A 22,770-nucleotide genomic window follows, 5' to 3' on the forward strand; every position below is an offset into this window, starting at 1 on the left:
AATTTGTTTCGCCGTACTCTTCCGACACTCGTCGATAGTGATAACAGCCCATCTTTGTCAACACATCCACGTTCACATTTCAACCAAGTCTGGATCTTCTGCTGTCCCGAAGATGTCCTCTTTTCTGTCTAATGAATCCTCTCGCAGCCCCTACAAAAGTTCTGGACTTCCACGAAACGAACATCGACATGAAAATGATTTCGACACCATGGACCTAGCTCTAAGCACTTTACCTTCATAAGGATACCTACTCTGGATACCGTGCCTTGACCCGCCATGACGCGCTACAACGATAATCAAATTTCATTTCAAATGATAGTGACCCGCCGCAAATTCTCAGTCTCGACATGTCAACAAATCGATGAAATCGTCTACTCGTGGTGGTCAGCCAATGTCATCTCGTCAAAGTCCTCCAACAAGTCCTCCAGCCTGACCTCCGGGAAATCGGCCTCTTCCTGTTCGTCGTCAGTTTCAACGGCAGGCGTTTCGTCCACATCCATCGCATATTGATTATTCCGCTTCCCTCTAGCCCTCTCTTTGTCTGATTTCATCTGCACGTCCCCGGCCTTGTATAGATTCACCGCCCCTCTAATCTCTTCGTCTTCCTCGATATCCCGAAGGAACAACTCGTAATCTTCCTCGACCTTCTTTTGATCTCTACCTCCCATCCGTCCCACCACCCCTCGTCCACTCCCAGTCTCTCCCTCCTCTCCAGCCTCTTTGCCAATACTCCTCAACTTCCAATTTCTGGCCTTGTTCTTCTTGCGTCTGTTCGGATAAGTCTTCTTCACCAATATTATGTCTGGTATCCGATCAGAGGAAAGCTCTGCGAAATCATCCGAGTTCAAGTTCGCGTTCGTCAGGTGGTATCCTAGGACGGTATCCCCTGCCTGAAGGATCGCCCCAAGATGCGTCCGTGTATGGAATATCTGATTTGTAAAGCCACTGCTCTCGTAGTCCATCATGCCGTCGTCATCGGTGTTCATACCTCCGGATCGGAAGGCACCAGCGAGGGCCACTTGGGCGTCAGCGAGGACGTACTTTCCCCGAGACCGGCCATCGGGCTCAATGTCGAGAACAGTAAATTCCACGAGATCGGACACAGTCGCAAGGGAATCGAAGGGTGTGCGCCAATACGTGGGTGCCGTGATTTCGCAGGCTTGAAGAGTAGATGGATCGAGAAGCTGAAGCGAGTTCCCGACGCGGGTACAGAGCGTCAGGGGATTTATATTGGCCAGTTGTCGTGCTTGCTTGAGCGGGATACAGACGAGATCATCTTTACATACGGGAACAATCTCAACGGAATACGTATACTTGAAGTTGGCGGTGTTACTGTGAGTATCAGACGACAACAGTTGTTCCGATGCTTTTTGACTATAAAAGACGTAAGAATGAGTTGCAGCGCTAGTTAAAAAAAAACTTCTCAGACCGGATAGGCACGACTCCACCTAGGAATTCAACCATCTTAAGGGCATGACTACGCTGGCTGTAGAAGAAATCAAGACCATCCCGAACTTCCTTGACAGAGATTGTGTCCTTCTGAGTACCGTGCTTCAGAATGAGCTGCTCTAGGAACAAAAATGTCCGTTTGTGTGTAACTTTCTGTCGCACTTGAACAAGTGCTTTCCAAGTGTTTTTGGCGGCAAGTTTTGCGCAATCGGGACATTGTCCATGCTGCACCAGGTACTCTACCTCGAACGTCTGCTCTAATATGGTGTTTGTGAGGACCTGAGCATACGTCAATACTAAGACGAATCCATCAGAGAAAATGCGATTGCACCTCCTTTTGAATAGTCAATGACACACGCAGCCGTTTGGAATGCGGCTCGGTCCATATGAAGTGTGCCTCTGTCAGCCGCACCTTACTCAGACCTTTCAGCTTTTTTAGGCAGATAGCGAGCAACTCGGAGGATTCTGGTCTAGCAAGCATCCATGACTGAGGCGGCGCGAGGAATCGTTCACAGTTTCGACAGAATGATACGGATGCTAACAGGAAGAATTAACTTTCCAAGATATTAGTTGGTACTGAAATATAATGCACCTTGCTTGGGGATGCCTTCGGTGATATCTTGCCTGATAAAATTAGATAGCGGGCACAGAAGTTTGAGAAGACACGCACGTATTCCGTAGGCACGCTACACATAGATTGGCAGAATTAGGGACGATGGGCGTTCCTACAAGAGTTTAGTTCATCCTGTTTTCTATTCGTGCAAAAGTGGTTCTCACCACAGTCCGCACATAGGACTCTATGCACTGGTGGTGCAGCGACAAATTCCATCCGATTTGCCTTGAAAATGCTAGTAATCTATAATCAATGTTAAGAGAGGTGGACCACTTGCTTAGTAAACGGAAAAATGCGGCCATTTCCATGCCATGGCCCATTGTGACTGAGTTTGAAAATATCAATGCACTGCCACCCACCCTTTATGCCACCTTCAAGAGACCTGCATTGCTATGGGTTTGCTGGAGGTATGATCACTTTTTGTGATGCTTCTTCTCTTCTGTCAGCCAGAAAAGCCAGATTTGCTGTGAGAACAGCTCAAAGAAAACATATGTGATGATCTGGCATACAAGCTTCACCAGCATGATATTTCCAATCTGACAGAAGTTCAGCTCTATGATTTTGACCTTCATCTCACCAACAAGCTTCTTCAATCTCATGGCTGACATCTTTCTGAATGGACTCAGATGCCTGTCTCTACTATAGACTGGGCTGCCTATGAGGACAACTCTCTTTTGGCAGCATAGCTGATATATGACATTCCATCTCTGCAGTGATTGGTCACTGATAATCTTCAAACCTTCATTGTGGAGTGCATGAGGCTTACAATATTGTGATTGAGTCAGTTGCTCACCAACAAGAGAGATCAGTATTTCTTCATAGTGCTGGAGATGGTGGAAAGACATTTGTCTGCAATACTATTGCTGCTGCAGTCCATGCTCAATGACAGATTGTGTTGACATGTGCTTCCTCCAGTATATCTGCAGTTCTCTTAGCTGGAGAATATACAAGCCATAGCACCTTCAATTCTATCATTTAATGATACAACATGCAGTATTTGCAGAGGGTCTCACTTGGCTGAACTTCTTTATTGGACTGTGCTCATCATTTGGGATGAGGTTCCTATGCAGAATCAACATGACATTGAGACTAGATTGTACTCTTCATGATATTTGCAATAATGAGGCACTTTTTGGTGGAATCACTGTCTTATTTGGTGGTATGTTTTACCTGCCTCCAGTCTGGCATTTGGATGTTTAGTCATTCTCTATGAAGTACACTGCTCTATGATTGAATAGAAAGAAGCATCACCTTCACCTATGTCAGTATAGCAACCTGGATCCTGAAGCGCATGACATCAAATGGGTCTATGTAGTACCTGGTTTGAATACATTGGAAAACTGAATTCTTGTCCAGTGTTCAGTGACAAGACGACAATGGCACAGAAAATGTCGGTACAGGAAAAGGAAACCCTGGTATATGGATCTTCGTGGCTTCTTATGTCCAGCGGAATCTTGTGTCTGGAAACTTTGAGATGTCCAGCGACTTTGGTATCATGATTCATGATGTGGCCGACCTCATGACCATCTTAACGGTCATATCAAAGGACGCTATGACCCCTTCCTCCCCTCTGACCTCTGGACTGTCAGTATTCACGGCTTCTCTATCATTCACAACGAAATCAAGGGTGCAGGTATCCCCATAGCGAATGTCGCCGCTCGAAGGTTACACTTTGGGGGTCAAAGTCTTGCTGGTGGTCAGTTGCCGCTGATAACGACGCCATCCACTTTTGACTGGTGGAGTGCGGAAACGACAGTTCCTGCTGTACGTTTTGTGTACGACGGTCGTATCGCATTGCTCCCATAATGATGTTCTTCATGTCAATAGTATGAAGTAATATCAAGGGGTCTTAAAACGACAATAAGGATGTCTCATTCAACTTGGATTGAAATGCGCTGAATAAATGTCAGACGTCGAAATCAAAGAACGAAGTCCAAGACAGAAAAACAAGGACGCGTATTATCATGCACCGTGAGATGATTCCTTTCGATCCCTTGAGGCGCACTGAAGGGAATACTAGGCGTCTTTCCCTGACTTCACTAGCATGGTTCGAGAGTTCAAACTCCTGCGTCTCGGGGCTTCAACTTCCTCGTCGATCGTGCCACCACCATCACATCAAGTTCTACGACGGTCGCTCATGGAGAATCAACTCAGTTGGAACTTGCAATTGAACGCATCACTTCTTTCACTCATCTCCGTGCATCCGAAGCCTACCACAGAGCAATATAACCCCTCATCCTCTGTGAGAGCTATTCAGAGCATTTACCCCGATCAAAACTAAGGATCCGAACAAAAAGTTCTTGCCAGCGCAATCAGTCCATATTATGGCCACATCCCTCAAGGTCGACACCGAGCAGCCATATGCTACCGCCGCCCCTCTGGCGACATGATGACCTTGGCATGCAGATATTGCGGCCGTCCAGGTTTGCGTCACTGCCTTGACCCAAATGTTCTCGGCGGGTAACAATTTGGTGTACTGAGCACGGGAATTCACCGGTTTTGTGGCTTTTGACTTCGATCATGATCATCATCTTCAACCAGTACCGGAGTCTTAAGTTTTCCCCGGACTTGTTAGCCACTATTGCCGCTGTCGGAATACGGTAGATCCTGCGAAGAAGGGCTGTACAATACGCACATGTAAAAGTTTGAGCTGGGCTTAGCATTTGGTGTCAATTTTAGTCAGCGCAAGTTACGTTCTCTCTGTTTCCGCTGAAGCTTGCCTCAACCGACCCGAGGAACGCAATTCCGCACCAAGTTGTTTTAGGAATATAAATGGCGTATGTATGAATATTATCCTTTTATCCAATTTGCAAGATGCATGTTGGCACTGGTCGTTCGTTCCTGCGAGGATGTGTTCGCCGTATCTCCACAACAAGTATGTAAATCTAAGCTTAATCCTATAGTTCGTCTCTGAAACCATCTGCGGAATCATCTCCACTGTTGTCCGTCGGGTCAGTGGTAGAACCAGGACTACTGCTGGGAGCACTTCCAGCACCAGCTAGCACATTGGTATCAGCAGTCGCAATGCGGGATCTTATAAGGCCCTCTTCATCAAGCTTGCGAGTAAACTGAGAGATCTCTGTGTCGTATACTTCCCACTCAGGTATCTTTCGTGCTCTGGCTAATTTGGGCTCTTTCTGCATTCATGGCGTGATTAGGGCACACCAGGATCACTTCACTGCCGGTACTTACCGTTTGCGGGTTCTGACAAAGGTCGATGGTCTTGGCCCTATGCAGCCGGTCCTTGCTACCTGAAGAACGATGAATAATACAAGCAAAGAGTTCGCTGTATGCTTACACCAAGTTTCACACTGGAATCGCGGATATGTTTGTCAGATGGATGAAACTTGGAATAGCAGACTTACCCAAAGCCAGTCTTCGTGCAATGAGAACTAGCGAAAGCATCATCATTACATAAATATACTAAATATACTCTACCCCAAAAACACTCACTATCGGGACCTCGCGTTGCAGGTTGTTTGGCAAGTCTGCATGCGTGAAATTTTGGCTGATAGAATAGAGATAATAAACATTTGGTCACACCTTGGTCCAAGTTCGCCAACGAGTTCGGATCGGCTGATAACTGCTGGTATTGGCCACGCAATATGTCCTGTTCAGGTTGAGCATCTCAATGTTTTTTATCGTTGCGGGCGTAAGTCCACGTACACCAGCAGCGAACTACTACGGATCAGCAAAGTTGGATAGCCATATAAGGTAGAGAGACTTACTTGACGGAACCGAACGAGATCAACAACATACAGTGCACTAGAAGATTTGATGAGCAAAACGCGATGGGTGAAGCAACAGCGGCATCCTACCTGATATGATACGGGCGTCCTTTCAGGAAATCCTTCCAGTATCCGGTCTTCCAGAAGCGGAAGCCTTCCATGTCGGTGTTATCATCACCCATGGGCGTGTAACCATAAGGTGCACCGTGAAGATCTAAGTCCACCAGTTCCTGAAGATCAGCTCTGACTATCTGATCCGCGTCTACAAAGATAACTTTCTTGAGGTCCATAGGGAAGAGGACGTCTAAGAAAAGTATTTTGTACGCCCATATGATTCTTTGTTTCTCCTTTTGAGCACGTAACCACGACGGCCACTTATAAGTCACCAGCTCGTATTGGAATCCGTAAGCCTTGGCAAGATGAGGAATAAATTCCTACGAGATAAATTAGACGACCATCAGCGAATGTCCGCAATGTTTACGAACCAGAAAAGAGGGCGAAAGGAAGTTTTCGATGAACCAGAACTTGACAGTGCTCTTGGTATTGCGCATCACGCTAAGAATCATAATCGAGGCGAATCTCTGCATAACATATTCAGACATCGTCATCGCAAGCCAACGGGTCACCACATACCTCATAGAGCAATCCTGAGGCGACAGTAAAAATGTTGATATCGGCTTGTTTGTTAACAGCAGCTATGGAGGAATCGGTAGAACCGAAGACAGATCTGAATCTGAGAGGATGTCAAAAGTGTCAAAAGATGACAAAATACTGGTCCTACATTGAAGTTATGCCACCCAACAACCCCTCGGAATCGTCGGCTTTCTTGTATCGCGGGTCAAGCACGTCAACCGTCTCCATCCCAGGCTCCCTATTAAACCGTGGGTACAAAGTCAAGCCTTCGAAGCTCGTAACCGTCATCTCGTTCCCTACGACATCTACGCTTGGACTATTCCATCCTTCATTACCGACACTATCAATAGTGAAAATATCTCGTCCGCGTCCTTCTCGAATTTCCAGTTTGAACACCCCAGGTTTAGTCTTGAATTGGAAGTAGCCCAAGTTTGCTGTAATAAGGGTGTCATCAACCGCCGGATTGTCGCCGCTACGCAACTCTAATTGGACACCACGAGGAGGGGCTCCGGTTACGGTTTCACGAGCGTGGCCTTCCACGACGATGTAGTCCAGATCAAACACAGCGTCGACACTGCTATCTTCCGGTGATATGCTACCCAGTTGAATATTATCCAGATCATATAGGGCCTCTCTCGGTCGGACAAGCCAGGAGGAAGGTACATCCATAGCAAGCGTATAAATAGGATCAACGGGCAGGTCTTCGAAGATGGTTTGGGCAGGAAGCTCTTGTCTGCATTCGGGTCAACTTCTATAAATCAGACGCTACTGCACCACGTACCCATCTTCATCAAAAGACAGCGATGGAATCAAATTGTACCGGAAGAAACGTTTCAGTGGAATCTAAAGGACCATCAGAAACCCGTACTAAGATTCAGTTGACGAAGACGAACTTCACTATGTGGTCCGGGATTCAAATGTATCTCAATGTAGGTGTCCGGAAAAGTAGATATCCACTATATCGACATTTTACTCTGATGGAAAATCAGTCTGAAGACCGTTGACATACCTGTAATAGACTTGACCAACGCTGAGCAAGTTCGCCTATAGGGTCAATAATGGCGGAAATTTGATATAACGCCGTGGTATTATCACCATATTCGAAACCGCTGATGGTTCAAATGAGAAAAGCAAGTCAGTAAATGCCCTCAGAACGCACGTATATTCGCTCTCGAGGACCCTGTAGTTTCTTTGACGAGGTCTCGGTGCTGTATCGAAAAGACCAACCTCACTTGGATCAGGCAAACTTATCGATGATATAACCGACGAAGCCAGTGAGACCAGGTTGGCCAACGACGCACTAACTGTTCTGTAAGTTGGATGTGTGTCCGAAGGAGATTTTACTTGCCGATCGAGCTCGCCAGCAGAGGGTAAGATGTCATGTAACGCAGATACCACAGAATCGACACGCCTATGCAGCTCATACGTTTCTAACGCCTGGAAGTCTACAGAAGTAAACTCTTTAGTTTCCAATGGTCCAATAACCTATGTTCATTTCTGGTCATAAGAAAGGTCAATGTGATAGTCTTTCGCTTACTCTTCCATTTACAAGGATACCCTGGGAACCTGCAGGTAGCTGTATGTCCCGCACCAGTAAACGGCTACTCTTTATGAGCTGTGACATTTTTTTGGGATCCACTTTCGATTGTCCTGCGAGTGCCTGAAAGGTGCCTTCTTGAGACAAGGGTAACTGTGAGCTTCCTCCATCCGTTGACAAAGTGGCTTCCAGTCCCAAAGCTGTCATCAATTGAGCTGGTGACGACTTCGACAGGAGTCCCTTAGATATGAGATGCATTAACAACCACGCGACGAGCGTTTGCTGCGCTGTAATATCCAACTTTGGATCACTTGGATTGTGAATGAACGACAGTCGAGTTTCAGATCCTTCGTCCTATAGTACCAAGACCTTAAGAGTTCCATAGTAACGGAATTGATGACGAACTTACAATCGACATCAATGCCGACTTTAGAAGTTCGAGCCCATCCTCGGTGTTAAAATCAGCGATGAGGAAGAGCGTAATGGGTGTTTCCCCCTCGGCTGCAGCACAGCCCGTAAGTGTATAGTTGAAAGGAGCAGAGCGTCACTTACGAGGATATACGAAAGCACCAGGGCCGGCGTCGAAGCCTGTGCGAACAAACAGTTCTGGGAGGTTATATATGCGCACGCCTCCGATCGCATTTGAAGGAATGATGAACCGGTTCCTCGTTTTCTGAGTCGTGGGAAGGTCGTAAAAGTACGTCGACACGGAACCGCCATTATCATCTACTAGTTTTCCCTCGTATAACTGCACGCATTGTGAGCTACAGAGGCACCACTGCCAAGAATAACATTACCTCCTCTTGAAGATGTTGTACCTGTCTATTCACTTCTATTTGCATGCTGCGAAGGAAGGTCTAAAATGAATTTAGTAGATGATATTGTCGCAAGACACCATATCCTTTTACCTCGCTCATGTCAAAGTGTTTCCCATTGACAAAACAATGCCCTTCTGGACTGGAAGACATAGAGGCACCTACACGCTTGGAGTATACATCGATCTTTTTAAAAGACTTAGAGGCCTCTACTTGTCCCTTAAGAATGCTATCAAAGATCGCGTCTTCGAGTTCCGAGTCCTCCGCATCCAACAGATCTTCAAACTCTGAACGGACTAGGTCCCATTGAACATGCGTTTTCCTATGATGCGGCGGCATACCGACCGGCGATAACTATGATGAACAGTTAATATCGTTATTTTGAGAGGGGACGATGCAATGACCTTCTTCAAGTACCCCATCGTTTTCTTTCTGCCAAAATTATCCACAAGGAAGTAGAATAACCGGGCCATCTTGAGACCTGACATTTTAATTGAAGTCACCTCATTGAACATGGATGTAAGGGAATTTACACACCATCTTCACTTTCGATGTTAGGTACTATGCCAAAGCGGAAAGGAAAGCTTCTTTCGATGATGTTAGAAACTGCGCCGCCAATGAAAGTCAATGCATTGGTCTGAGATAAGTCTAGTACCAGAACGATGTTGAATATGTTCAGTTTGATGTTATGGAACTGTCCTGGATGCAAAGGCCGGAGGAGCTGGTAGAGATCAACCATGGGACCAAGTACGACGCGCCGAGAATACGTACCATAGAAAGAGCTGGATTCCAACGTTGATATCTGCGAACATGATCAGCCGCACCAGCAGTGGTTGAGTGCGTGCAATGTACCTGCTATCCTTTTCCAAGTCGTTCCACCAAGTGATGACCTCACCTCCTTCAGGTCGATCGCTAGCATCAACCAAGTCATCAAACCCAGTCTTGTCACCTTGACCAGCTGCAATGATGGGATGCGTGAGCAGTTCCATCGCCTGAGCCCTTGAAAGACCCAAACAAGTCAACGACGACATTATTCCACGCTCCTTACGAAACACCCTCAGCAATCCATACGGCGTGACATCCTTCTCTGCGAGTGGTACTCCGTTGAGCCAGAAAGCATGTCCACCGGCTTGTACTCTGAGTTGATTGGTGTGTAATTCTTGAGCGATACTCTCATTTGCTCCAACGCGTCTTCCGAGCGAAGTTGCATATCTGGGAAAGTCTTGCGAAATGATTCTAAGTGTATCCAGAGGCTCGGAAGATTCGGCAATGATTTGAGATGCCTTCAAACTCAGCACTGTGGAAAGTGTCAGTGTCGACTTGTACCCACGGTTGCGGCATTACCAACCTAAGATTTCCTCATCTGTCAGCGGGACTGTGGCTTCCGGTGCGGTGGTATTCTCCGGATGCGCTTCTATCAAAGATGCCACAGCGTCAATTCGTTTCCCAACCTCCGAGGTATCGTCTGCGGCTCCAGCTACGTTTCATTACGTTAGCACGGGAGGACGAGAGGACGGGCAGGGAAAATGACGGACCTACGCCATTCATGTTTCGATCATCCACTGCCAAGTAATCCATCTTCTTGAGGTCCAACGCAGCACCGTAGCCAGACAAGAAACTTTTCGGAGCATTGTCGGTTTGCTTGGGGGGAATATGTCGCAAGACGTATTCAATGCTGTTCGAAGAAGCATGGGATAACAGATACGAATGTAGCTCGCGGAAATTTTCCGAGTCTAAAGACGCGTATAGAATGGCCGTGCGAGGCGGAATGTCCAAGGTCAGGCTGGGAGAAGGGTTGATGTGATCAAAGGACAGGATCTTGGGCCGGCTGAAAGGAGTACTGACAACGGGTAAAATGAGAACGAGTGCGAAGTGACAGGACAACTCACGGTAAGTCTTGCTTCGAATCAATGGTCTCCCTGCCCGCAAGCTGGACCAGAGTCTCTACGTCACATACAACTGTGCCATACCAGTCAACCCAGGAGCCGCAATCAACTTCCGAATTCAGGTCAGAGTAGTACTGATAAAAAGCCTCAATCTTCGGTGTCGCAGAGTGCATTGCTAGGTTCATTTCTACCGCGGTCAGAGCCCCCGGTTCCGAAAGGAACCCGCTTGTTGCAGCTGCTTGCAGTGCAAGCTGATGCACGGCTTCGGGACTAAGGTCTTTTGCGAGCGCATGTGTTTCGGGATTCGTTATACTGTCGACGAATGGGAAAAAAGCATCTGGATTCTCCAGCGCGACCGTCTCACTATCGACACGTCAATGTGAAGCTCGTCATGGAACCAAGACAGGCAAACACACATTATTTCGACCAGGACTGGTGGTGCACGCCATGACGACCTCAGCGAAACTTTAACAGGTGGACCGGCTGAACAAATTACGAAAACGCTGCCAGTGAACAGCACCCATACAGCAGACGTCCACATATTGGGGAAGGCGGTGACCCGTTGTCTGGTAAATCTTGTAATGACCTTTCTGGATTTTTCAAGGAAATGGGACGGGGGCGGTGAAGTACGAAATCAAGCAAGTGTGCATTGGAGGGGTCGTGGCGGACACGAAATCTAATCACTGCCACGTGGACTTTGCTGGAACCAAACCCCTGACTACTTCGTCTCTCATCCAGGTGACTCGAAATATATCGCATGATGTATATATATATATGCAGGTACAAAGTTTGGCTACTAAACTGCAAATTGGGGCACATGAGAAATATAACAGAATAGACGCAGCAACCAATGTTACAAACGAAACAAAATCCACATTTTTACGTTGCTTTTCCTTCCATGGCCTGCTCAACAAGCTCGCCGACATATTGTTCAAACCGTTCTTGGTTCATTACGCCATTCTCGTCGAAGAATGAGTTGTACTCCTTCTTGCTCCGCGTCTTGCCTTTGGCAAGGAGTGATTTCCCATTACTCGTCGAACGAACGTAGGATACAGTGAGTTCGTATGAAGGGGGCTTGCCTTGCTTGACGGGCTCCGTTCGTGAAGCGAGAGTTATCCGTTCGGTGACAATCTGGCAATATGATGAGTAGGGTGGCAGGCGGCAGGCGGCTGGATACGTACTCGCTTGGAGAAAGTTTTCCTCTTTCCTACAAACACAGTGTCCCCCTCAATAAAATAAGCATAAAGGGTCTGAATGAGGGTCAGGAAAATATATCTGTGCATATCAGTCCAATGTATCGCAAATTCAGTGCTTGACTCACAGGCTGAGCCCTACCCACACGACTGGCTTCGAGATCTCAAATTCGACCTTGTAGCCATAGAACGCTGTTCCTGCGGCCACGAGCACACTTGACCATCCAAGCGCCAATCGCACATCTGTGTGCAGATATATCTGTTTGAATAACTCTGGTCTGGAGAGATACTGCCCGACGATGGGCGTCAGTTTCACTCTTTTCCGTCAAGAAGAAAGGACAACATACGCGTTTCACCGCATCGTCGCAAGCATTCTTGAGATCTGTCAAATTGGAATTATTTATCTTGACCACCTCGCGATCTTCGTGGGGTATGACGATACTGAGCGGTCCTGTGGGTATGTCTGGCGACGGTGGCAACGATGGAGAGCGGGTAGGACTCGAAGATGATGCTTCCTGGCCGTTTGCTACTTTCCTTGAGCGTGCCATTGAGGACGTCAATGTCGTATTGGCCGGCGACGAGAAAGCAGTGGAAGGTGGTAATGAACCGTGTACAAAGCCAGTACTGCCACGTGTTGGTTCTTGCTTTATCCGTGCTTGACGTTGCCACCGTTGATTTTGAATGTCCTTAAACCGTCACATTGCAGTCATTGGTGGCGGTCTTACTGGTCTTTCATCTGCATTTCATCTCTCTCGACGATTTCCGGATATTTTCATCACGCTCTTCGAGAAACAACATCGTCTTGGTGGATGGGTACAAAGCGAATGCGTCGACGTCAGTCCGTCACAGCAGATGGTCCTTGAGGCCGGCCCTCGTACGATAAGGCCCAATGCAAAATCCATTTTGGAGTTGGTGGGCAGAACCCCGTTGGAAAATATCGTGTCTCCATTGAAGAACAGGCTAGGTCCATCTTCTGGGGCTCAAGGATTCCTTGATAACAGTCCCAAGGACTGCAGCAGCAGCACGAAACCGATTTCTTTGTATTCCTGAGCACGAACAAATTCAATCTCTCCCTGCGTCTCTTTCGTCTCTTGTGGTGTCCCCATTTCGATCCATATTACTACCGGCGATTCTTCGTGAACCATTCAGACAAGCCAACAGAGCCCATGGATCGCAGGATGAAAGCTTTGATAGTTTTATGACCCGTCGGTTCGGCAAGGATTTGGCTCGTACGTTGGGCAGCGCCTTGGTCCATGGCATATATGCAGCGGATTCCAGGAAGCTCAGTGTGCGAGCTGCATTTCCTTTGCTCTGGGAGGCTGAGGAGAGAGGGTGGGGAAGTGTCATCCTTGGGCTTTTGCGCTCAAGTCAGGAGGAGGACCTCGCCGACTACGAGATGGGAGATATACCTCGTAACATGAATGGTGTATCTGTCTTTTCTTTTCGGAACGGGATGTCTACCCTAACGGACGCCTTGAAAAACTACCTTGTGCAGCAACCTAATGTAAAAATCTTGTCCGATACCCCAGTCACCTCGCTGGATGTGAGTGAAACAAAAATACAGGTAACGTTCCCCACCATCGAAAACTAGCCCTCTTCTAACTCATCTGCAGATTAATCAAGGCATGCTAAAGCCTACGCACGTCGTGTCTACCATTCCGCTACTGGCTCTTAAGTCACTTTTACCCTCCCTGCCTCATTTGACTGCCAATCCATCCTCCTCTGTAACGCTTATCAACCTCGTGTTTTCCGTCCCGCCAAATACTTTTCATCCACCAGGGTTTGGCTACCTTATCCCTCGTCCCCAAGATGACTATTCGCTTTCCATGCCGGGTATTTTGGGTGTCATCTTCGACTCTTGTTCCCTCTCCTCTCAGGATACTCCTACCACCAACAACTCTTTTACGAAAATTACCGTTATGCTTGGTGGCCCGCATCCTTTAACGGAGGATCACACCAGGATCCCTGTAGTGATTTCCCATCTTGAGAAGCACCTCGGAGCGAAGTTACCAGATCCTGTACTAACGAGAACTCACCACCATGACAAGTGCATACCAACCTTGACGCTAGGGCATGTGGATCGTATCTCTGAGCTGAAGGAGGTGTTAAGACGTGGCGTGTGGAGAGGAAGACTAGAGATCATTGGAGCTGGTGTAGGTGGTGTTAGCGTTGCAGACTGTGTTGATGCGGGGAAAAGGGTAGGGTCTTTATGGTAGATGATTTCATGTTCAACAGCATATATACTAAATATGTATACTACAGACTATTGTCGCTCCGCCAATAACTGGGTTAATGAATAACGAATTCTCATCTTAACATTGGACCGTGAACTCGAAAAGGTACAATAATTTCGTCAGTGAGGCGGGTGCTGCTCTTCTTTACAGCAAACTCCCAAAGTACCCTGAGGACGTGGCATAAGCTTCGCCTCCAATAATTTACTAGCACTCACAATATTTTGCCGTATATTTCACGGTGATAGGCGCAGATCCCGAGGTACACTGAATACATACGTCGGTGACTAAAATATACAATGAATCTGGAGAACGTACCTTTGCAGGAGGCTGTCCACCCCTTGTATCAACGCGGTAGACTTGAGTCGCGAGCGACCCAAGGACTCGGTCAAGAACCAACCAATCGATATCTGAGCTTCCAGTCGGTGCAGGCATGGATCCACTTTTCGCCGCAACAACAAAGGCCTCAGAGTCATGCAACGAAGCGGTGAAATCCCACTTTGGACTGATGCCTGAGCCTGTGACGGGGTTTGTAATGAAGAAATGGTCTCCAAGCACACGAATTCCCAGACAGAGCTTCGATGGCACGCTCTCGGCGTTTTGGGCATGTTGCCATGCAGCAATAGCTAGGTCTTGTATATGGTCGAAGAGAAGCGTTCCGAGGAGGCAGGAGATGTCGAATATTTTAGCGACGGCGCCAATGTTTCTGGAAGTGAGTGATCAATATAGGTGTATTGGTTCCTAGGTCGTGAACTTACGAATAAACACCATCAGTTGTACAGGTGTAATTTTGTGCACCTATACCAAGACCAATGAATGAAGGAGCGCCGGAAGGGGATGCAATCGCCGAGCCATCTGGGAAGACAAGTCGAGCTCCTGAAAGGTCACAACTGCAGCTGCTTGAACGTTGGGGAGAATTATGCAAATTGGGCGAAGGCATTGCTAATGCATAGACAACGGACGGCAGCGCGAGTAAACTAAAGCCCAGCATTTCAAGGCGAGAATTAAGGACACGAAGGCAAGGTCAATATACGAGAGCCCTAGGTATGTTGAACAAAGAGAAATGGTAAGTTTTATGCCTATCTGGTACAGATCAAGGAAGGTCGCGAATCGCGGCCAAAGGATGAAAATGGAATATAAACCTCCTTGGAAACGGGTAGACTGCTGACATTTCACGGATAGGGCAAAGAAAACGACAAGAAAATCAGTCTATGAGATTCGGGCTGTTCCTTGATCGGGATTCAACGTTAAGGGAAAAAGATCTCTCTTGCGGGTGCTCAAAGATGTATACCATAGTTATTTGCAGCATTAACAGGACAAACAGAGTCGAAATTGCGCTACACAGCAATTGAAAGGACCCATCAACTCTGCGACAGATGTCACTTAAAAGGTCCGTTTTTAACATGAGTACGATTTTTATCATAGAGGCGATGCTTAAGAAATTAAGCATGCAAAAATCCCTTGTGATAGGAAAGAATCCCAGTAAGTGCTCTGCATCTGGCACGAGGCCTTGATTTGCGAGGTGTATGCCCAAAGGATAATGGCTAGCGCGACAGTCTAAATCGCATACATCTGTACCGATGTTAGGCTGGGATTAGACGAGGACCACTGGAAGCAGTATTTTCACAAAGTGATTCAATTTCTACCAGATTCGATATAACCATAGGAAGATTGATAATAGAGAACTCGCATGCACAAAGTCCATTAGTACTCGAAGTCCGTGATTGTGGTAAGTAAAGGCCAACCAAGCTCATGCCTCGGTCCGTGCCGGCCCGTAAAAAGATCGCCGCATCCTTATCAACGTTCATCCATCAATTCAACTTGTTGAAAGCCACCAGCAGCCACCGACTGTGTCGTCTGGATATAAAGTCCTAACGTTACTATGAACTTTTTCTCTTTCCCATAACGCGTCTATTTCTTCCCTAGCTCACTTCGTCGTCAGGTCAAATCCGAGTCCCCTTGCGATGATTCCTGTCCCAGGCTCCATCTACGACGTGGCTCCCGCAGAGAACGGAGCTCTTGCAAAGTTCTTCCATCAGCTACAGGCATTGCTGCTAGTCAAAAGAAGGACGAGACACCAAGAGGTCGTAGCGGACGAGTTACTTGCAGATCACGTGGAGAGGCTCATCGAGAATGACCAACATGTGTGTTCTTTGCTTGCTTTTCTACTTCTCAGCTCAACGGGGAATGCTAGAATAAGGCTGCGAGAGCTTGGCTGTCTTACGCATTATCTCAACCAGATCTAAAGGCCGTCAGCCTAAACTTGAACAAAGATTGCATCATTTTTGTCAAGTTTTATTGGCTCCTCTATAACAGCAAGCCTGACTGGGACTTTACTTCGGCATTCAAATATCTCAATGGAGAGAGGAAGAAGAGATCCGATTATATTATCATCCTTGATAAAGCAGAAGACAGACATTTGGTTTCGGACGCGAAACGCATTACCACCGATTCTCCTTACCAGGGTCAAGCTTGGCTCCCGCAAGAGGAGAAACGTCAACATACGGATACTGAGACACGGACACTAGGGCCTTGCATGCCTTCTGCTGCGGCTGGAGGTTTGAGTCAGCCAGTCCCAGGTCGAGCTAGGAAGAAGAAATTTATGCAGGTTAACTGTGCGCCAAGGCCTGGTGTTCGTGTTGCAGTATCAGACGCACTCAGTTTGACCTCAACCCCAAATCTGTCGGGTTACACTCCCCTGAAGGACGAACAAGTTGTAGCCTCGCGATGTCAACACGAGGAGCCGCGTAAACACGCGCCCTCGAACCACAAAAAAACTCAGAAGGCACCACAGGCTACATCTTCCAGGGAGACAAGGGTCGTTACTGCTGGATCAGAGCCTTCCACGGCCGATTCTGCGTTAGACACGCATCAGGAATTTGCAAGAGCAAATTGTGACGTTTTAACCTTGGGAACTGTTTCCTCTGGAAAATCCAATCATCGCAACAAACGTGCAAGAGAAGCTGCCCAACAACAGCAGAAATGTGGAGAGGAAGATGAAGCCTGTGCACCTGGAAGATCGCACATGTCTTCGCCAGTGTCATTGGCAGTTCAGACCATGGTGACTCGCACGGAATGCTCCTCCTCACAACGAGCGCCTACCTCAAAGATTAGGGCCAGAAAACGTTCTCGCACTGATGTGGATGACCGATCGTTTCAAATGGACATCTCAATCACATCTCCTTCGATGGCCGAAATCAGAGCTTCGAGTGCTAATCTGAGAGGCACTCCCACTGATGTAGCAGCTGTACGACCCTATGGGATGAGGATTCCACCTAAACCTTCCGTAGGGCAAAGGAAGCGTCCTAATCATGAAAGTGACTCGCCCCAGGTGACGGCTTCTTACACTGCGTCGCAAGACGTGGGTCCTCCTAAGAAGAAGCCAAAGCATTTTCCCACTATCAGTTCTTCTCAACTGATCAAACTCGAGGACCAGGTTGGCCATTCTACATTGCGAAACTGGTTATCCGATGATTCCCACGTCGTTGATCTGAAGGAGTTGTCACATGATGCAATGTACACGGATGCAGTCATGCGTCTATCGGCGGATTCAGAGCCTTCTATAGGATGCAGGCAACCTTTACCGATGTATCCACCCATTTGGGCAAAAGTAAGTACGTGGTCACTTCAGTACAGATTATCGAACTAATATTTTCTCTGATCCCTCAGTCTCGTCAAGAGGTGTGCGAAACATGGGACTGGTTCAGAAGCTATCAAGGAGGGGTTTACTTCAATCAGAACGAAGCCAAGGGATATTTACTAAGTGCTTTCTCATCGAAGTTGGGCCTTCCCTTCATATCTCTATGCTGCCTTTCACTGATGTCGATGACAGACGCGATGGCTGGTTTCACGACGGAAAATTGATCATTTCCCATGGGTACTTGATCTTTGATTTTTATTCATTGATCTTACGACGTTTTTAACAGTGGAGGAAAAGCGGAAAGCATCCATCATGCCAAAGGTTGTCACGAGACGCTAGCAGCTTCGGACCAGAACGCGGAAGACTTTTCCGTTCGAGCTCTACTGAAAAATTTCCACAAAGATATTCCTGTCGCCCTTCTGATTGACGACAAATACGTGCATTTCCCTTTCAGCCTGGACGCTCGGGATGTCACATATGCTGTGCTCGGGTTTTACAAGATTACTCACGTTTGGTGTGGGTTTTTCTTCGTTTGTACATGAGCGATGATTGATCTATCTCATTGAAGCGGAATTACAACCTGCAAATAATGATCGGGGACGTGTTGTTCGGTATAAATTCGCATTTCAGTGGTACGAATCTCAGGTAGGGTTGTTTCGGGGTTTGATTACTGCAAAGCAGTTTGAGATGCCAACTCTAGGGTCAACCATGGTGGTTAACGTCGAAAGACCTTCCAGCCATGGGTAAGCTGAAATGTCAGATATTTACCCTTGCGCTGACGAGAACCACGTTCAGATGCGGATGTGCCTACGTCGGTCAATTCTGTGAATCTTCCTTCCTCGGCGCCTCGCCGGACCAGGAAATCGCCAGGTAACAGTTTTATGAAGATTAGATGGTTAACAAATCTAACGTGTACGTTCCTAGTCAAAAAGGAGGCAATTGAAAAGAAGCTGTATACGTAGGTTCTTGAGCTTATATCAAAGATTGTTCGTGCTTGATCGAGCTTTTGTCATTACCAGTCCGAACCAGTTCTTTGGCTCGGTGTACAGGGAATGCTGTGACTGCGAACTTATGTCTCCCCAAGTCTATGAAATTGGGTGGATGTGCCTTCAGCCTCAATGTCGACGTTTCTGGGTGATAGGTGCAAATAATTCCGTTCTGCCTGAGCGGCTGAAGTACAATCTCGGCTTCTTGAAGCTCATTCCCAACCTCACTTTACCTGACACTTTGCATATTTTCCCACTTCCACCACCTCAGATCTCCCAAGATACAATTACCACAACTGAATTGTTTGCCAAAGGCTGGCACTGTACGAAATGTGGCCGCCTGTCTTGCAGGTGAGTAGAAACTCTGCATAAGCTCTTCAGTGGCTGCGCTGATCCATATCCTAAGGTATAAGTGGCAATTCTGGGAGTGTGCTCACTGTAAGGTAGGGCCTTTGCTCATCCATCGTCCGTGCGCATTTTCATAACGTGGAGCAGAATTCCCTCCCTGTTCAAGGGGCGATTCAGCATGCTCGTGATTTGCAGTCGATACCTCTTAGCTTCAAATCGAAGAACAGCTCAGGAGATAACCTCATTCCTTCTGATTCATGTTGGTATTACTGCTACCTTTAAGATGTGACACACTCACAGCCATCTTAGGTGTTAAGAGGACAAAGCAAAAAATCTTCCGTGATGGCGATAGATGCGGAACTCTTGAAACATTCGTATTTCCCGACAACGCGTATGTTTTTCCCACGAAAGATAACACGATCTCACGTTTTCAACAGAGGTTTTGTTCATCGCATCAAAGGCTGTGGTGTTGGCATGAATCAGGAAGCAAATAAAATCTTCATCAAATATCAAGAACAGGCGATGGATGGCAAGCTCTTATTTAGGCGTTCGCCTCTGCAAGCCGTGAGTCCCATGATTCGTGACTAGTTGGAATATGACACCTGACAGGCTTTAGCACCAATGTGCGTTTTCGCAGTCTGCTTGGGTTCTCATACTTCATATCTCCACTCTGATAGGTCGAGGTGAATTATTGACTCACTACTTCTCTCAAAACAGTGAGTGCACATTTTCAGGGAGTCTGACTGTCTAACCGAGTTCACAAGGTGGAGAGCCTTACCATTATGTCGGTGGAACTGAGAACACTGTTACATGGGATCAGGCTCCGTCGGCAGTGACCGAAGCCAGGGCGCTGATGCAGCGTCGCATTAAATTGGCTCTTGATGACACATGCGAATCCGAATTTAATGAGGTTCTGAGGTAACGTCAGTCCTTATTGGCTACGACTTCTACTGAGTGAGAAAATCCATCAGCGCTGCCTACATGCAAAAGCAGAAAATGGCGGTACGTCATCTTTGCCCTTGCTGACTATTGTCTGCTGATATCATCATTAATTCCAGTTCCACAGTGACAGCGAGCGTGGCTTAGGACCCACGGTCGCTGGTCTATCGTTGGGATCTCCAGCTCTCATGCATTTCCGCAGGCTAAGGCAGAAGTATCGCAAAGATGTTCCTGAGAACGAAGAGAAGACAGATAAAATTGTCTTTTCGTTAGTGTTGAGACATGTGAGTTATTCGAAGCCTTGGTGTATGATCTTGTCACTATATAGCACTTAGGGCGACATCCTGGTTATGCAGGGTGCAGATATCCAGAAATATTACGAGTACATTTCAATATTCTTTGCTCTGCTCATCAACAACTCATGCCGTCTTTCTCCCAGACATACTGTTTTACCATCTAACTTCCGCATTGCAGCGACGGCCAGGTATATTGCGCCTAATTCCCTTGTCTAGAGCTTGCGCTTGTGGTAGATCTGCGTACGCTGGGTGTGTAGAAGTAGGCTGTATGTTATGTAAATTATCGACTTTTCCCTATGTCAATGATGCCGAGGGTCTGGAAACCTACGTATTCCAATGCATGTAGATCGTCGAGGACTTCTCAACATTTTCAGAACGGTGTGGTAATTAGAGTACATTATAGTCAGTATATCTCACGTATAACAAGTGTAATCAGTCATCCTCATCCCAGTTGCCGGCCTGCTGAGGAATTTTAGGTCCTCCTGCCGGTTTACTCATGATGATACTGTCGACGCTCAGTACAGAGACGGCGGCTTCTGTTGCCAAACGAATGGCCCATGTCTTAGCGCCCAGAGAATCATAGATCTTGTATGCGGTCGATTGCAAGGTGCCGTCGGTTTCGGCCTAGATGATAAATTATAATAATTTAACGATCGCCAAAAAAGATGACAGACCTCAACATCCACACCCCAAGCCGCGCCGCCGTCCTCCTCATGCTTCGCCCACAGACGGCTGAGCACCTCGTTGCCTTCAGCTCCACCAAGGGCATTCTCTGCTAGGGTCCGGGGTATCACCTCGAGCGCAGTAGCATACCGTTTAACTGCATGTTGTGCGAGGCCCTTCAAAGAACTGCCGTATATTTCTACCCTCTTCGCAAGCTCCAGTTCGGATGCCCCAGCGCCCGGTACCAACCGAGCGTCTTTCATCAGACTCTTAATCACATTCACGCCATCATCAACCGCCCGTTCGAGGTCATCAAGATGGTTAGAGGTGGCTCCCCGAAGCACGATTGTCGCTGTGCGTGACCGACCTCCCGGCGAGCGAGAGTCGAAACTTGCATCTTCCTCAGATAATTGACGAAGTACAGTTACACGATCACCGCCTATTTCAATGGTCTCGAAGATATCGACATAACCTGCTTCTTCGGGAGTAGGCGCGCCCATGCGAGCTAGAGGGGTAGCATTAACTACGCGACAGACGCGTCGGAGATCAAACTTGGACAGGACTTTGAGAACAGCGATATTGAAACGATTAAGGTAGTGGAGTGCAAGTTCTCCAACGCTTGAACCAGCGATGATGATCTGGACACCCGAATCGGCAATCTCTTTGAAAATCTGGCCGTAGATGAGTAAATTTTGAGGCGGCCAACATTAAAAAACAGACCTTCTCGAGATGTTTCTCCTCTCCACGAGTAAAATTGAGCATTTCGTCGGCATTTTTGATGAGGACCGTTCCTTTAGTCTCGGATTGTGCAACATCCAATGCTGAAGTGAATACGGCAACTTTAGCTTTCGTCACTTTTTTTACCATCCCTAAACTTTGGTAAGCCATGAAGACGAAAAGGGCTATTGAGCTCACCCTCTGGCTCTCGACCGAAAACCATTCCTTGCACAACCCTACTTCCAGCAAGACTTCCACCCATTATTTTGACGACGCGCACATTGTCCACATTAAAGTTTTTGGGATTTGCAGGCATAACGGCAAGGGCAGCTTCCGCAACCAAAGCCGATAGAGTATCCTCAAATCCGTACTGTTTCGATGCAATTGCAGGCTTGAGAGCTGAAGCCAGCACTGGCTCTGTCAAAGGCGAAGGGAGACTAAAGGTAGACAATTCTATAACGATCATCAATCAGCGAGCCAATGCAGAAATATATGCGACGCACTTTCAAGCTCTGAGAGAGCCCGGGCAGATGCAATTTCATACCCCTTGATGATTTCAGACGGGTGTAAGCCCATAATGAGCAAATTTTCGGCTTTCTTGAGGAGCTCTCCGGCCAGTATGATCACCATATTCGTCGCGTCGCCCATCTGTCCTTTGGTAAAGAAAGAAATGTCAGAAGGAAAGAGAGCGCACCTCAGCCTCCTGCGCTTGTGAAGCCATGACCAAAAGCTTTGCAGCAGGATGAATAACCTCGACCTCTCTGATAATCGTAGCCGCATCCGATGTCACGAAGAGTCTTCCAAGGTGGTTGATGATCAGTTTGTTCCGTCCTGAAGTCCTTATAAGCATCTCCTCAGCCACACAGAATAACAGAACGCGCCGTTGGGACCAAAACTCGTCCTTACAAGATCTGATAGCTCAGAGACAGCTTGTATATTTCGGAGAACGGCGTCTTCGATGCCTTGAAGTTGCTGCCTACAGTTTCAGTACAGAAATAAAAACATTGCCGAGCACTGCACCTTGTATCCATCCTTGAAGAGCTGGATATTGTTCGATTTGGGCACTTTCAATGACATCTCTTGAGCAGGAAAGTGA

General features: G+C 47.3%; 8 protein-coding genes across 8 annotated transcripts; 3 read left to right on the top strand and 5 right to left on the bottom strand.

Moving 5' to 3' along the window:
* Positions 1-123: 123 nt before the first annotated feature.
* BT62DRAFT_985930 (NMD3-domain-containing protein) lies at positions 124-2,341 on the bottom strand. Its single transcript, XM_043189973.1, has 6 exons — positions 2,227-2,341; positions 2,120-2,174; positions 2,042-2,073; positions 1,781-1,986; positions 1,430-1,728; positions 124-1,374 (listed from the first exon to the last, which is right to left on the bottom strand). Exons 1-6 carry the CDS (start codon positions 2,276-2,278, stop codon positions 372-374), a joined length of 1,647 nt encoding a protein of 548 aa, XP_043042214.1. The 5' UTR covers positions 2,279-2,341; the 3' UTR covers positions 124-371.
* A 1,097-nt stretch (positions 2,342-3,438) lies between these two features.
* BT62DRAFT_1074262 (uncharacterized protein) lies at positions 3,439-4,717 on the top strand (the record flags this gene model as incomplete). Its single annotated transcript, XM_043178998.1, has 5 exons — positions 3,439-3,456; positions 3,510-3,650; positions 3,689-3,826; positions 4,083-4,304; positions 4,360-4,717. The coding sequence occupies 5 exons, from the start codon at positions 3,439-3,441 to the stop codon at positions 4,450-4,452; spliced, it is 612 nt and encodes a 203-aa protein (XP_043042215.1). The 3' UTR covers positions 4,453-4,717.
* Positions 4,718-4,809: 92 nt separating this feature from the next.
* BT62DRAFT_965246 (uncharacterized protein) lies at positions 4,810-11,441 on the bottom strand. The gene is made up of 29 exons (XM_043188762.1): positions 11,078-11,441; positions 10,665-11,024; positions 10,311-10,615; positions 10,124-10,252; positions 9,628-10,072; positions 9,547-9,577; positions 9,313-9,496; positions 9,180-9,256; positions 8,869-9,129; positions 8,758-8,817; positions 8,513-8,708; positions 8,370-8,461; positions 7,961-8,314; positions 7,583-7,908; positions 7,433-7,532; positions 7,317-7,379; positions 7,205-7,266; positions 6,572-7,156; positions 6,424-6,523; positions 6,276-6,371; positions 5,881-6,224; positions 5,791-5,827; positions 5,729-5,740; positions 5,606-5,672; positions 5,516-5,550; positions 5,428-5,454; positions 5,361-5,373; positions 5,255-5,313; positions 4,810-5,199 (listed from the first exon to the last, which is right to left on the bottom strand). Exons 1-29 carry the CDS (start codon positions 11,200-11,202, stop codon positions 4,960-4,962), a joined length of 4,785 nt encoding a protein of 1,594 aa, XP_043042216.1. The 5' UTR covers positions 11,203-11,441; the 3' UTR covers positions 4,810-4,959.
* BT62DRAFT_965248 (uncharacterized protein) lies at positions 11,396-12,539 on the bottom strand. Its single transcript, XM_043188763.1, has 4 exons — positions 12,202-12,539; positions 11,983-12,143; positions 11,843-11,936; positions 11,396-11,792 (listed from the first exon to the last, which is right to left on the bottom strand). The coding sequence occupies exons 1-4, from the start codon at positions 12,400-12,402 to the stop codon at positions 11,541-11,543; spliced, it is 708 nt and encodes a 235-aa protein (XP_043042217.1). The 5' UTR covers positions 12,403-12,539; the 3' UTR covers positions 11,396-11,540.
* BT62DRAFT_946331 (Protoporphyrinogen oxidase) lies at positions 12,495-14,347 on the top strand. The gene is made up of 3 exons (XM_043187975.1): positions 12,495-12,766; positions 12,819-13,418; positions 13,468-14,347. Exons 1-3 carry the CDS (start codon positions 12,536-12,538, stop codon positions 14,068-14,070), a joined length of 1,434 nt encoding a protein of 477 aa, XP_043042218.1. The 5' UTR covers positions 12,495-12,535; the 3' UTR covers positions 14,071-14,347.
* On the bottom strand, positions 14,293-15,183 carry BT62DRAFT_965253 (uncharacterized protein; the record flags this gene model as incomplete). Its single annotated transcript, XM_043188764.1, has 3 exons — positions 14,844-15,183; positions 14,404-14,791; positions 14,293-14,352 (listed from the first exon to the last, which is right to left on the bottom strand). The coding sequence occupies exons 1-3, from the start codon at positions 15,074-15,076 to the stop codon at positions 14,293-14,295; spliced, it is 681 nt and encodes a 226-aa protein (XP_043042219.1). The 5' UTR covers positions 15,077-15,183.
* Positions 15,184-15,869: 686 nt separating this feature from the next.
* On the top strand, positions 15,870-20,760 carry BT62DRAFT_929814 (uncharacterized protein). Its single transcript, XM_043185804.1, has 21 exons — positions 15,870-16,229; positions 16,280-17,695; positions 17,755-17,864; positions 17,918-17,962; positions 18,012-18,241; positions 18,294-18,370; positions 18,426-18,468; positions 18,521-18,595; positions 18,650-18,683; positions 18,745-19,062; positions 19,118-19,154; positions 19,207-19,318; positions 19,369-19,450; positions 19,497-19,623; positions 19,676-19,682; positions 19,737-19,775; positions 19,824-19,977; positions 20,031-20,061; positions 20,118-20,282; positions 20,334-20,380; positions 20,438-20,760. The coding sequence occupies exons 1-21, from the start codon at positions 16,050-16,052 to the stop codon at positions 20,508-20,510; spliced, it is 3,402 nt and encodes a 1,133-aa protein (XP_043042220.1). The 5' UTR covers positions 15,870-16,049; the 3' UTR covers positions 20,511-20,760.
* BT62DRAFT_979636 (T-complex protein 1) lies at positions 20,727-22,751 on the bottom strand (the record flags this gene model as incomplete). The annotated part of the gene is made up of 8 exons (XM_043189455.1): positions 20,727-20,918; positions 20,969-21,628; positions 21,678-21,826; positions 21,873-22,127; positions 22,178-22,322; positions 22,369-22,505; positions 22,556-22,646; positions 22,695-22,751. 8 exons carry the CDS (start codon positions 22,749-22,751, stop codon positions 20,727-20,729), a joined length of 1,686 nt encoding a protein of 561 aa, XP_043042221.1.
* Positions 22,752-22,770: the final 19 nt, after the last annotated feature.

This window comes from Guyanagaster necrorhizus (genome assembly GCF_019112545.1).
Source record: "Guyanagaster necrorhizus MCA 3950 unplaced genomic scaffold BT62scaffold_7, whole genome shotgun sequence".
In the NCBI taxonomy this organism is placed as follows: Eukaryota; Fungi; Basidiomycota; class Agaricomycetes; order Agaricales; family Physalacriaceae; genus Guyanagaster; species Guyanagaster necrorhizus.

Excerpts from the sequence above, each read along its gene's own strand:
- BT62DRAFT_985930 (XM_043189973.1), bottom strand. The coding sequence starts at position 2,278 with ATGGAATTTGTCGCTGCACCACCAGTGCATAGAGTCCTATGTGCGGAC. Across the intron at positions 2,074-2,119 it reads GTAGCGTGCCTACGGAATAC|GCAAGATATCACCGAAGGCA; the intron begins GTGCGTGTCTTC and ends TAATTTTATCAG. Across the intron at positions 1,987-2,041 it reads CGAAGGCATCCCCAAGCAAG|CATCCGTATCATTCTGTCGA; the intron begins GTGCATTATATT and ends TCTTCCTGTTAG.
- BT62DRAFT_965246 (XM_043188762.1), bottom strand. The coding sequence starts at position 11,202 with ATGTGGACGTCTGCTGTATGGGTGCTGTTCACTGGCAGCGTTTTCGTA. Across the intron at positions 6,225-6,275 it reads TCCTTTCGCCCTCTTTTCTG|GAATTTATTCCTCATCTTGC; the intron begins GTTCGTAAACAT and ends TTTATCTCGTAG. Across the intron at positions 5,455-5,515 it reads TGCAACGCGAGGTCCCGATA|TTCTCATTGCACGAAGACTG; the intron begins GTGAGTGTTTTT and ends TGCTTTCGCTAG.
- BT62DRAFT_965248 (XM_043188763.1), bottom strand. The coding sequence starts at position 12,402 with ATGGCACGCTCAAGGAAAGTAGCAAACGGCCAGGAAGCATCATCTTCG. Across the intron at positions 11,937-11,982 it reads GTGTGGGTAGGGCTCAGCCT|ATATATTTTCCTGACCCTCA; the intron begins GTGAGTCAAGCA and ends TGATATGCACAG. Across the intron at positions 11,793-11,842 it reads GGAAAACTTTCTCCAAGCGA|ATTGTCACCGAACGGATAAC; the intron begins GTACGTATCCAG and ends TCATATTGCCAG.
- BT62DRAFT_946331 (XM_043187975.1), top strand. The coding sequence starts at position 12,536 with ATGTCCTTAAACCGTCACATTGCAGTCATTGGTGGCGGTCTTACTGGT. Across the intron at positions 12,767-12,818 it reads CAAAATCCATTTTGGAGTTG|GTCCATCTTCTGGGGCTCAA; the intron begins GTGGGCAGAACC and ends AGAACAGGCTAG. Across the intron at positions 13,419-13,467 it reads TGAGTGAAACAAAAATACAG|ATTAATCAAGGCATGCTAAA; the intron begins GTAACGTTCCCC and ends ACTCATCTGCAG.
- BT62DRAFT_929814 (XM_043185804.1), top strand. The coding sequence starts at position 16,050 with ATGATTCCTGTCCCAGGCTCCATCTACGACGTGGCTCCCGCAGAGAAC. Across the intron at positions 19,155-19,206 it reads GGGAGTGTGCTCACTGTAAG|AATTCCCTCCCTGTTCAAGG; the intron begins GTAGGGCCTTTG and ends AACGTGGAGCAG. Across the intron at positions 19,319-19,368 it reads CCTCATTCCTTCTGATTCAT|GTGTTAAGAGGACAAAGCAA; the intron begins GTTGGTATTACT and ends CAGCCATCTTAG.